General features: G+C 35.7%; 1 protein-coding gene across 8 annotated transcripts in view; it reads right to left on the bottom strand.

The window, feature by feature from the left end:
* The window catches only part of FRY (FRY microtubule binding protein), a 177,161-nt gene that overhangs the window by 22,513 nt on the left and 142,071 nt on the right, over positions 1–12,577 (bottom strand). For 7 of the 8 annotated variants that reach the window (XM_074914527.1, XM_074914517.1, XM_074914496.1 and 4 more), the window contains 5 exons: positions 12,173–12,247; positions 10,969–11,139; positions 5,112–5,312; positions 4,422–4,583; positions 726–889 (listed from right to left, as the gene is read on the bottom strand). In XM_074914527.1, coding sequence (XP_074770628.1) covers positions 726–889; positions 4,422–4,583; positions 5,112–5,312; positions 10,969–11,139; positions 12,173–12,247 — 773 coding nt within the window. Of the gene's footprint in view, positions 1–725; positions 890–4,421; positions 4,584–5,111; positions 5,313–8,914; positions 8,924–10,968; positions 11,140–12,172; positions 12,248–12,577 lie in introns of all 8 variants that reach the window. The other variant, XM_074914536.1, reaches the window with a different exon arrangement.

The following is a 12,577-nucleotide window of genomic DNA, read 5'->3' on the forward strand; positions in this document are numbered from 1 at the left end:
ATTCATGGTCAGTGAAACAGGCTGACTACCATTTTTAAAGGGTACTAAGCTACCTGATCTTGTATATTATTTTTGGGGAAGGAGAAATACTTCCTATGGCTCCCAAGAACAGTAACTGTGATTCTGAGACATGTGGCACACAGACTGAGAGCAAGCTTCTTTATATATCCTCATTCCTTTCCTTTCCATAAATACGGGCTAATTGAATTCTAACACAGCATCCAAAATCTGAAGGAGCTCCATAAGGCATGGAAAAATCTTGATGCCTTGTTGCAACGTACACTGGGGTCCAGCCATGTTCACCAGCAAACTTGAGTGTACAGATGGGATTCTTGACAATATTGTGACTTCCTTGTGACCCACAAGAAATCAGAAGCATAAATACACAGCTGATCTGTTCAACAGCTAACTAAAAAGTATTTCCATTACTGTGAATCTTTAAAAATCCTTATTTTTCTCTTGACTAAATATATTACATATATAATGACTAACTGCATAGATGTATGTAAAAATCGTATCTTTTTTTCATAAAAGAAAAATCTTGCAGGATTTTTCAATTGTGTGATAATCATTTAGATAATTAGGGCATTGTCTTCTCACTGCTCTAAACTCATGAGAATTTTATAACTCCTGTGGCCAAAACAGCCATTACATTAACTAACACCTTGTACCACTTCGTTGTACAGTGTAAAAGAACTTTTATGAATAATAGCATATAGAAGTACCTAGCAAGAGGAAATTGTTCCAGCCTGTCAACTTTCTCTTCAGTCTCTGTCATATCCAGACTAAGGCTATCACTGCATTCAAAAGCTCCAGGGAGTTCATTTGTAGATCCTGAAAGGTCATCCTCATGAACTGCTGTATCTTGTTCTTCATGTACAGCTTCAACCTAGGGGAGTGAATTATATTGTCTTAGAAAACTGCAAATTAGTAAGTTAATTCCACTAGTAAACAGAAAGCATTTAATGAAAAAACCCACTTGACATGTTAAATTGCACAGATATAAAGCCACAGATTACATGAATCAAGTTACACTTCTTCAAAAATGCTGTATTTGCTTAACTTGTCTTGGATTTTAAGGCATTTCTTCAACTTAATTTGTCTAGCAAAGAATTTCAGATTTCAATGCATTTGGCAACATAGCAGGGAAGTATTTTTCCAGGAAAAATGATAGGATTCTTGCTACTGTCAGGCTGTCCTTGTCACCTATCACTTTATAGTGTCCAAGCGTGTATTAAAGCCTCCCAAAATATATTGACAACAATCACTGTCTGGAAGACTATACGCATGTTTAGAATTGAGAATTACTTTTAGTATGTTATTTACATAATAACGTCTATTCAAGAGGAATCCAAAGCATTCTGCAGGCCATTAAAAGAATTAAGCTACTACCATTTCCTTCCTTTTTCATCCGTTAGCACCTAAAGCTCTTAATTTCTTTTTGAAACTTTCCAATTTCCCTTACATTTTTAGTCTGAACAAATTTTGTTTCAGTTTTAATCTTTTGACTTCTGTCTGCATCATCCATATCATCCTGCAAAGCAGTTCATGTAGGTATGACTGTAGTGGGTAGCTCAAACTCTATCTTTTCTGTTTGGGGTATCAGAAGGTGTGTGTCTGTGCATATATGCATATGTGCATGTACATACATACGTTGGGAGATGACGGAGGGAAATCCATGGCAAGTGGAATTAAAAGAGAAAAGTGGCCCTCTGCAGGTTACCAGACCTGCTTAAATCTTACAGATAAACTCTGGAGATTTGCATTTCTAAAAATGAAACAAGATTTCTATCAGAAAGGACAGCATCAGAAACTGAGTAGGAGAAAGGTTTTTTGGTTTGTTTTATTTTCTAAGCAAAGGGATAGGAATATTCCTGAGTCCAGGATGGATGAAATACATCAGAGCACAAACCATCTTGAAGAGAGACATGAAAGCTATATAGCTGAATTACCAGAAGAGGAAACAGAGCAGTTGGCAAGAAGCATAAATGTTGCCTGCTTCTTCAAGAAATAGTTAGTATTAACCACTTAAAAATATGAAATATTAGTTTGAAAGGACCACTGGTTTATTCACTGCAATGACAGTGTTTGTATGAGGAAAATATATTTTGATGGGATAGGGTAAGGGAGGAAGAAAGAGGAAGCAAACACCTCTCACCCACTGGAGTCCAATATGCTGCCCAAAGAGCAAAATAAAAAACGACTCTGAATGTTCATGCAGGATTGGAGTACACTTCCAGAAATCAGTGAGCTTAGGTAACTTGAAAAATATATAAAATAGCATCAGCTGAATCTTTGTATCCCTGATAACATTATCCATCATTGCCTTCTAATCCCTCATATATACTATCTTAATTATTGTGTTCACTATCTTAATAGAAAATAAGTTTAACTAATTTCATGCTGTGTAATACCTGGATTTTGGCACTGAAATATTTGAGAAGAGGCCTGCTTAATCAGTCTGTTGCTCTCATTCACTGCATCTATTTAGAAGTTGAGGTGATATTTTTGTTTTTGCTTACGATGCAACAGCTAAACATTTTTGTACATCACTAAAGAATTAACAAAAATTTTCCTCTGCATTGCTAACATACCGTCAGCTCTCTGAAAATAAGAAATCAGAGGACAAGAGAAACAGGAAAGAGCTCAAAATTTTGTGTTACCAAATTAAGTAAAAATTATTTAGGTGAAACTTTCAAGTTTTCTGAGTAAAAATTGGATGACTTCTTCCTTAAAATAAATATAAACCCAGACATTTTAACTTTGCTTATACTGACTACAATTTGAGTATAAATAAATAAGTATGGATACTAGAAGAAAATACCTTTGAGGCAAAATCACTAAGAAGGCACTCTGTGTAAAGTTTATCAATTCAAACATCTTTGTAACACTGGCAAATCCCTGTCAACTTAGGTTATGTATTTCAAAAATATCAAACCTGACTCAGGACTAGCTGAATTTGCCTGTCAATCCCACAAGGAACTGCTGTGATTTTACATTCTTTATTTCCAAAGCTTTTCATTTTTTGATGAACACTTGCACATGGATACTGGGACATTAAAGAAATTTTCACAGTAAAGATTCTAAAACCCCAGGCATATATGAAACTCATGAACTATGATTTGCAATTCTTAATGTACCCACCAATATTTACTACAGCTGGATGCATGAGATTAGCTGCTGTCACCACCTGCAAATGTATCTGTTCTGACTACAGCTTCCTGAACTGAAATTCTGCCAACTTCTGCTGCTTATGGTTGTTAACGTGGTAACTTGTCTACCAACAGCGGTTTTGACAAATGATAATAAGTTTACCTTTCCCACAACAATTATTTTGAGAGGTTCCCCACCTTTCCTATCCTTACCCACATTTCCCTCCTCCTGTCCTTTCTTCCTCCTGGGGAGGTTTCTGACATAATTTGTTCAATATTCAGCACAATTCCAACCTCCTTTTCTATCTTCACTAAAAGTTTCCATTACTTTGCTTATATGTAGTGCTAGCAGTACTGTATCATTTTTGTGTGTGGTTGCATTTGGAGGGGACCAAGGGCAAGAATTAGAATGAAAGCTGATGATTACACAAGATGTATTCTTCCCCTGCCCTATTCTCTTACACCGCTCTTTCTGCAGAAGCCACCAATTTAGACATGACAGAGAAAGCTTTACTGGTAAGGCAACAGTGTCCTAAAGACACTAACCCATACACATCCTGCCCCAGATTATATTTTTCAGAGACATTGAGAGGAGTAGGTTCACCTGATCTCACACAAAGAAGTATTATCAAACAGGATATTAAAGAAATTGCCCCCACATGGATAATCACTTACCTTACTCTATGTTAATCTTCTGATACAATTGTCTGAAATAAACTGTGCTGATCATGGTTGTTGTAACCTTGCAAATCCTGCCTCTCCACCCTCCCAAGATGGCTTAATATTGTGGTCATGAATTTAAAATTTCTGAGTGTCTGCCAAAAGGCAATAACTGAACCCAGTGCACACAACTGTACAATAGGTTCCCACATACAAAAAAATCTCAGAGAATACACGCTTACACCCACCACAAGAGTTGGCATATCATTTTTTTAAATTAGCATGAAGAACAAAAGAATATTCCTTTATGATTGTAACTGGTAGCCAGTTCCTGAATTTGTCTCCCAATGAGCTTCTAGTATCTTGGTGCATATGTACTGCTATATACTTAAGAAACAATAAATAAAAACTTTTAATGAAGAAGTAGAAAGGAAAGGGTATCAATGTGCAGGAGCATATGAATGTATTGTACTATGACATTACATACCAGGAGTCAGAAAGTACTGGTTTCATAGATCAAATCCTTCATGAAAGCGTAAGTAAAATAAACTTGTAAAAGTGTTATGCAAAATACAGTCCAGCTGGAGAAGAAAGTAAAAATGTATTCACCTTGGATTCTTCAGACACTTGGAGGTTATTCATATCAGGTAAAGCCACATCAAAACTGGATGTTCCTATATTAAAATGATGAGGGTCTGCTGAGGTTGTGTCACATGATGTAGAAAGTGAGTCAATATGATTTGTATCCTCAGATGGGGAAAGAGTTATAATCTGTTTAAAAGATAACAAAAGCAAAGAAGAACTGAGTATACAGGCTATCCTACCACACACGGCTATTATGAACATGCAAAGCAGACCCTGTCTTAAAGGGCAGAGACAGTGGCTCTCAGTTTGTACATGCAGGCGTATTGTAACCCTTTCAATGTTTCTGTTATAAAAATTGTATGCAAACATCCCAGAAGTGAACAATGAAAAACTGACACATTTTATCATACTGGAATCTTGTCCTATTTCTTTAAGTATAGTTACTACTGGCTATTTCTGCAAAATTGTCATATAGAAATTTGTGGAAAAAAGGACAAATAATCAGATCTAACGTTTCCTGTGTTTCGAACTTTGCATTAAAATTCCTGTTCACATTTGCAAATAAGGGAAAATCAAGTAGTGACAAAACACCATACCGACTGCCACCCTCGAATTTCAGCTGATTAGATTGCACCTGGGTGAGAGGAAACTAAAAGTCCAGCTTACTTAAAACCAAAACCCTATCTATTCTTAAATTGTGAGTTTGCAACTTACTAGGTCTGAGTTCTCCAAGATTTGGCTGGTGGTCAGGTCCTCCTCCTCGGATGACTCATCCGAGTCCTCATGGTTCATTTTGTTCAGGCTGGGCGTGCTCCCTGAGAGCTGGCTCTCTTCCAGCAGCTGCATGTCACACTTGTCCAGGCTATCCAGGGACCGTCTGCGTACTCCCCAGTTGAAGTTGTCCATGCTTTCACCCTGAAATCAGATACAGAGTCAGCTTCCTTGACTGGAAATCCATTGTATACAAACCACAACTCATTAGATCAAAGTTAGCTCAAGAAATATTTTTATGTAAAAATACAATACAAACTTGATATTATTTTGTTTATTCACCTGGAGATAAGAGCAGAAGCATGGAAATGACAGTTAAATGAAGATTCATGCTTTTCATCATTAGGTGTCTTTCATGCATTTGCTGATTTAAAAATTTGTTTTTGTAAGTCCACATACTCACACATCTCAATACCAGTAGAGAATGACAGGCAAAAGAAAAGTTTAGAAGCAATTTTAAAGGATTTTTCAATGATGTTTAGAAGTATTAGGAGGACAGTTCATAACAATGGTTCAACTGCAAAACACATGTTAAAGATTTTAGACTCTTTGCATTATTAACATAACCATAATGATGAGTAGATTTGCACAAACCCTTCATTTACACACAAAATGTAATAGCTAAAGCAGCACACCTTTTAAAACTTTTATTCTAGGCCCATATTGCTTTTTTTTTTAACTTGAATTTGTCTGAATTATTTGCAACTATACTTTGAGAATAACCTGATTAGCACTGACAGAGATTTCACATTTCAAAAACGACAGTCAAATGGACCAAATATTTTATATTGACTTTCAGTTCTGATCCCACACGCAGTTACATAAAACCGAGTGCATTAAGCAAATAGCATAACTTTTGTTAGGATGGTGAAATGATACAAAGATCACATGGTTTCTTTCATGTATAAAAATTAGTTTTCCACCATTTTTCTACCTGTTTACTTTCTGTATTTTCCAGTGGACTGTATCCTTTTCCATAATTACACTAATTCTCTTGCTCCCTTCTTGAAGACTAGCCAGGTTCCTCTTCGGCAAATGCAGGAGCATGTCCATAACTGCTCATGGACCCACAGAGACCAAAGGGGCCTTACACATCATGAAAGGCCTACTCAGAAGTATCCAGTTGCAATTTTTTGGGGTACTTTATCTAGGTGAAAGCCCTCAACCTTACATCAATGTGGGAAGGAAATTTATAGAGAAAAATCTTTCTTTTTAAGGTTCAGGACTGACTGTTTAAACGACACTCTAAGATGCAGCACTCTGAAACAAGCAATCCAAATGCTAAAAATTCAAGCTGACAGTGATCTTTTAAATACAAATTTGACAAAAATATAGTTCTGCCTAAAAAAAAAAAAAATATTATTATCAAATCACTGATTATGAGTATGTCCTGGGTTTATACAGATTAAAATTACGTGTAATCATAGAGAAAGAGGTCTGAGTTCAGTAAGGTCCCTTAAGCAGATTTGTAATTTTAAACACTTGAGTAATCCCCTTTCAGGACTACTCAGACGTTTACTGAATGGGGACTAAACTGCATAAAGTGCAATTAATTCAATTGCAATCTTACCTCCTTAACAATCAACAAAGTTGCACAAACATATCTGCCCTTTAATGAAATGGACTGTGGAATATGAGTAGAAAGAAGCAATGTTCAGTTTCATGATACTAAGCTCACAGTTCACGAACAAATAGCAAAAAAAAAATATATTTCTTAGGAAAAAAGGCAATCCAGATATGCAAGAACTGTAATCCACATTCAGAACTAAGGAATGGACTATATTCAAGAGCAAATGAACATGAAACTGTTATGAAACCTGACAGAAGAACCCTGTGTTTTCATCCTGGGACTAGGATCATATGGTAGTATTGTGTGGAAAGAGAACAGAACACATCTAAGATTTAAGAAATCAGGTCTCTTTGTCATAAAAATGACTGTTCAGTTTGCAGCTATTTATTTTAACAAATTCTTTGGTTGTTCATCCTCCTCCACAAAGGCTGGAGGACACATGCAGCAATGAGACATCCTCCACAAACACATCAGTTACTCAACTAAAAAATGACAAAATGACATAAATAAGCAAGCAAGCGAAGATGGATCCTCATGCCTAGTACTGCAACCAGTAAACTTTGCAGCCCATGTCTATCGGAATATTTATTGTTGCAGTTTTATTATGCAATGTCTTAAAGAAGGAAGATAGCAAAAAAGGAGGAAAATGGTAAGGGACACTTCCAGGGCATGCAGTTAGAAGGGGGAGTGAATTAGAAGTGAGGAAAAAGGGTAAGAGGTGAAACACAATACCCACAATATGTGGGTTAGCATAAGCTTGCTACAGGGGCACCCAGAATCATCCTGAATTTAAGTAAGAGGTCAACACATGTCTACAAAGATGGAGTTGATTTCATAGTCTGTTAAGCAATCTTTCTTTCACAGTTAACAAGAAGGAGGGAAGATGTATCTGAGAGGCTGTTCATTTTTAATTTACAGTGGGAGCAAAGCTATCTCCTATCTGAAAAGCCACCAGTAAAACACATCAATTCAAAAGAAAACAGTCACATATTATAAAAGTGTCTGGCTAGCAGTGAGCACACAGAAATTCCCACAATCACCACCCTCTGGTAAAGGAGTGGATGTTCCCTTGCAGCCTCTTTAAACCTTATGATAACCCAGGGAAAAAGGAGAGACACAGAAAGGGCAGTAAAGAGCAAAGTAACCCTATGTGGGGGAGAGCAGCATAATTCCTCCACAGAGCTAGTAAGAACCATGCAACACTTCTTTAACACAAATTTTTATCCTTACTGTATCCATACTGACAAAGTATGCAAAGTTAATGGAGTCACACCCAATATTGTAGGGTACAGGCAAAAGTATTGTGGAACTCCATAGTAAGGCACTACTTCCATATGGCTGTTATCTTGTAGAGAACAGGCATTTTGAGACAAATATTTTTTGAGAGTTGTGTTTGCATTATAACTGATGTACAAACAATCAGAAACAAATATGCAAAATACTATTGTTGCTGATTTTTGTATAATTTGTATAACTCATCACAGTTCTCTGTCAGCTCAGTTCTCTCTATACATTGATAAACTGCAAGCTTAGGTCCCAAACTAGCAACCACTGATGCTCCCATTTAGTTTCCTTCACAGGGTAAATGAGTCCAGCAAAGTTGGTAGGAGTATACAGTTGAATTAAGCTGTGTGAATTAATTTATTTAGTCAATTAAATTCAGGCTGGTAGGCAATGATGTAAACTTTCTGGAGGTCGCAGATATTAGCTCCACCAAGATGCTAACAGGAGCCAATATACCACAACTGAAAAGCTGGAAATTACATATAATTTGCCCATGGAAACAAATGGCTCAAACTTTACTATATTATAAATAATGAAGTTATTCTTTTGTTTCTACATAGTATTTATGCACAAAGATATTGAAAGAAAAAATGGCTCAATTTGAAAATACTGATACTAGATTAAGGTATTTTAAAATTTGTGAAGACTGTTGAACATGTAAAAACCAAGCTTAAATTGAAGCAGAATTTTTGAAAAAGACCTCAAAAATATTTCTAATGCAAGACAAAAAATGAAGCACCTGTCAAAAGTGCAAGCATGCACACACCAACCCACCTATGCACACACCGTAGAGGGGGAGGGCAACAACAAAACTATGATGTTATTCTATAATACAAATTTGCAAGAAGGCATAACATATGCTGGCACATCTGAATTCAAGTAGCATTCTTACCTGAAGTTCCTGGGTAGCAGATATAACAGACAGAAAAACAAATAGAAAGAATCTATGTAAAATTACTGTATTAAGGACATCATAGACAAACATTTGCCTACAACTTTAACTGATATTATGACAGAAACTTCAAAGTCTTCAGCCTACCTTTTAAGTGGCCTGTTTAAATCATAAGGGTTTTTTTTAAAAACTGTCTGTGCTCTTGATAGCTTAAGTTTTCTAACACTGTTTTGTTCATGTTTATGAATATATCAAATTCAGACCTGAGGTAAACGATACAGTTTCAACTGAGTCATTAGAGAAGTAGCCTCTTATACTAGATTTGAATTTGGCTGAAGTATTTATTTATTTAAAACAGTAGTAAGTCAGTCTGGACTAAACCTTGGGATGCCAAGGTCTCAGATCCATGGCAATTTGAAAACTGTATTCAGTAAAAGACTAAATTTTTCATTCTACGTCACAAAAAAACTAGAGAAGCTTAGTATCTCTTCCACAACCAACTTAAGACAATTAGTATATTGATTAATATAGGCCTCAGTCTTGAAGTTAGCCACATGTATAAAACAAATCTTTGCAGGGTCACAGTCCATGAGGGTAAACTCATTTTGATAGCAATTGTTCTACACAATTATATATAATCTGTATATGGTATTAACTGGTGAAGAGAAAGAAGAAATTCCTGCATTTCACTGGACAAAAAATTATCAAGTGATATTTAGTCAAAATTGCAGTCCCAAGTCCTTGTAATATCTAGAAAGCATTAGAGACACAGAAATTATTGCAGCCTGCATACTTTTTGATAAACAACCTGAAATTGCTGTTTTATCATTTATCACTGTTTGGAACATTAAAGCTCCTTCGTAATATTTGGTTAATGTATTTTCAACTATTGATGCCAACTGCTTGCTTTGGTTTGGTTTGGTTTTTTTTAGTAAAGTCATGGGCAGCTGTGAGCCAAAATTACTGTATTTTAATACAGAGATTCCTGACTTAGAAAATAAGGACTCTGCAACATCTCTTTCTATTCCTTCATCCTTTCTCTTCACTGCAAGAAAAATAAAATTCAGATGTACATGAGTTCATACCCGAGAGGTCTGTTTACCTTAAAATTATTTTGTTACTGTAATTCAACGAGGGAGAAAACTGATTAGTTCTTCTTGTACACATGTTCTTCTCAGGGCTAAGAGTGATGCCTGAGAGAATTCACGTTAAAATTGAGTCCAGATTATGACAAGACAATTTATTAAACTGTTGGGTTTGCTGAATATCTGCACCTTAAGTACTTCAAGAGAGTTAACAATTTCTAAAATTTTAAATAGCAACACAATTGTTAGACTTGTTTGTCAATGGATCTTCCATTTTTGGTCTTTTCCACCCAAAAAGAAAGAAATACTCCAAGTTTGATATAAGCAAGGTTAAAGGGTGTAGCCCCCCAAAATTCAGCAGTTCAACTTTTTCCCTTCAGCAGTTTCAGCTCAAGGTGAGCTGACAGGCTTCACCTGTTGAGACTTGATCTGGGTCCTCAGGGTTCTGTTTAGCTCCTGCATGAAATGATGAAATCACAGACACCTAAGCAGAGTGGAAGGTAAATCTCTCTAAGCATTAGTGATTTCATCAGCAGTTGCAGGAGTAATGATAGCCTGAAGGCCTGAATTCATGTTTTGGAGGGTTACTCTTGAACTAAGAGATTTGGAACAATTTCATTTTATAGGTTTTTAATCAGTAAATATATTTTTGTTAACAATTTAGACCTTTAAAAATTGTACTTAAAATAAATTCACTTAAATTCACCGGAAAGGTACTAGAACAGACGCTTTATCTTCCAGTAACAGTTCTGCAGTGTTTCCTAAAGTAGATTCGGAAAGGAAGGGTGTGGTACCCTTTTACTGTTATGCTACTGAAAGAAATACTAAGTGAACTTTATAAATAATCTGAACTCAAAACTATGTTTATAGTTATACAATTAAAGTTTTATGTTACAAGAAGAGTATAGTGTTTAGTAGAAAGAATAACAAACTGTTTTAACAAAAAGTTTCAGAGAAAATATACTGTACCTCCCCATCTTCCAGCTCAACATCTAGGAAATCAAAGTCCCTAAAGACTCTGAATTGTTGTTCACTGTTTGAATCATCCATGTTCTCCTGCTCCCTTGTTCCGTCTTCTGAAGACACCAAGCTCGTCTGGTGCTCAATCAGATCCAAATCACCACAGGAAGAGAAAATTACCTACAATTCAAAGGATTTCTGTTGTAACAAACTGTTCCCTCTGGTTGTTTCTTCCTAAAAGCTGTAATTGGTTATTCGGAAGACTGTATTTCCAGTACACACCTAATTCCTTCACTGAGTATTTTTAGAACACTCTTTATTATTTATGTTGGACAGGTGCCTTCAGATTAAACTTGTACAAAGAAACAACTTCATACTGCAGGAACGCGTCCAAAAATATTACAGCTACCTCCTAATGGCTGTAGATTGATGTTGCCTGGATGTTTGTATACATTTATAGGAACAAAATTCAGAGAACTTAGCAAAAAAAATACTGTCAAGGGAATGAGATAGTAAATTCATCAAAAAATCTCTAGTTAAAAATGATGTTCAAAAATATGTCAAGATTAAAAAATAAAACAAGATGCAATTTTTCCTTTCCTACTAAAAATAATTATATCTGCAATTCAGTTACAAAAATGCAACATTCCTGTCTTGGAGAAGTGAAGGAACTGTTTGCCATAATACAAATGACATACAACATCTTCAGAGAACATTCAGAAATTTTCCTGTCTCCACAGAAAATATTTAGTAACTATTTTAAGAGCTTCCTACACTGAATGATCTATTGCCCATTTCCTGGCACCAGATAAAATTAATTTTTAAAGAGTAACGTTAGAACAGTTATCTAACGGAAAAATCACACACCACACCTTCCCCCCCGTAATTTAATTTTTTACTTTATAAAGGCTCTAGACTGGTAATACCAGAGGTTGTTACTCTCCACTCACTGAGATGGCGTAAGTAAAACCTACATCACAAATCTCTCACAGCAAAACCATATGTAGCTCTGTAAGTAAATCAGCTTTAAGTGAGAGGGCCATTCACTCACTGGTCTATATGCTGACAAATGCAGCATGGGCCAACACAAATGACAGTGATAGTAATGTGACATGAAACTATGCAAATCAGGTCAGCAATTCTGGGAAACAAAGTTCTTTTTAAATTTTAGGACACAAATGAAACAAAGAAATGCCAATACAAGGCTACTTACTGAAGGGTTTTTACTCAGCCCAACTTCCTGACCACACAGAGAAAGGACATGCACCAGCTTTTCCTTTGTCCTTTTCTAGAAAAGAAGATGTTTCTCAATTGAGTCTTTTTTTAACCACCCATTCTCCTGGTGGCTAGAAACATACATTAAGGATTTTGAATTAGTAGGAATCAAAGAATTAGTCATTAAGTGCTCTAAGGGTTGCTTTCAGAGTAACTATGCATACAAGGAAACATAAAAATAGATGTTAATGATTTTGGTGTTTATTATTTTTGAATTAGCCTAGTAATTCTATTGAGCGTAATAAGGAAACATTGGATTGTGTACATCACTTCAAAAGGACAGTTCAGAATCTTAAAATTAAGCACGTGAATAAATATTTTTTGCAAAATTGGGCCTCAGTCA

Source organism: Athene noctua, chromosome 1 (genome assembly GCF_965140245.1).
Source record: "Athene noctua chromosome 1, bAthNoc1.hap1.1, whole genome shotgun sequence".
NCBI lineage: Eukaryota > Metazoa > Chordata > Aves > Strigiformes > Strigidae > Athene > Athene noctua.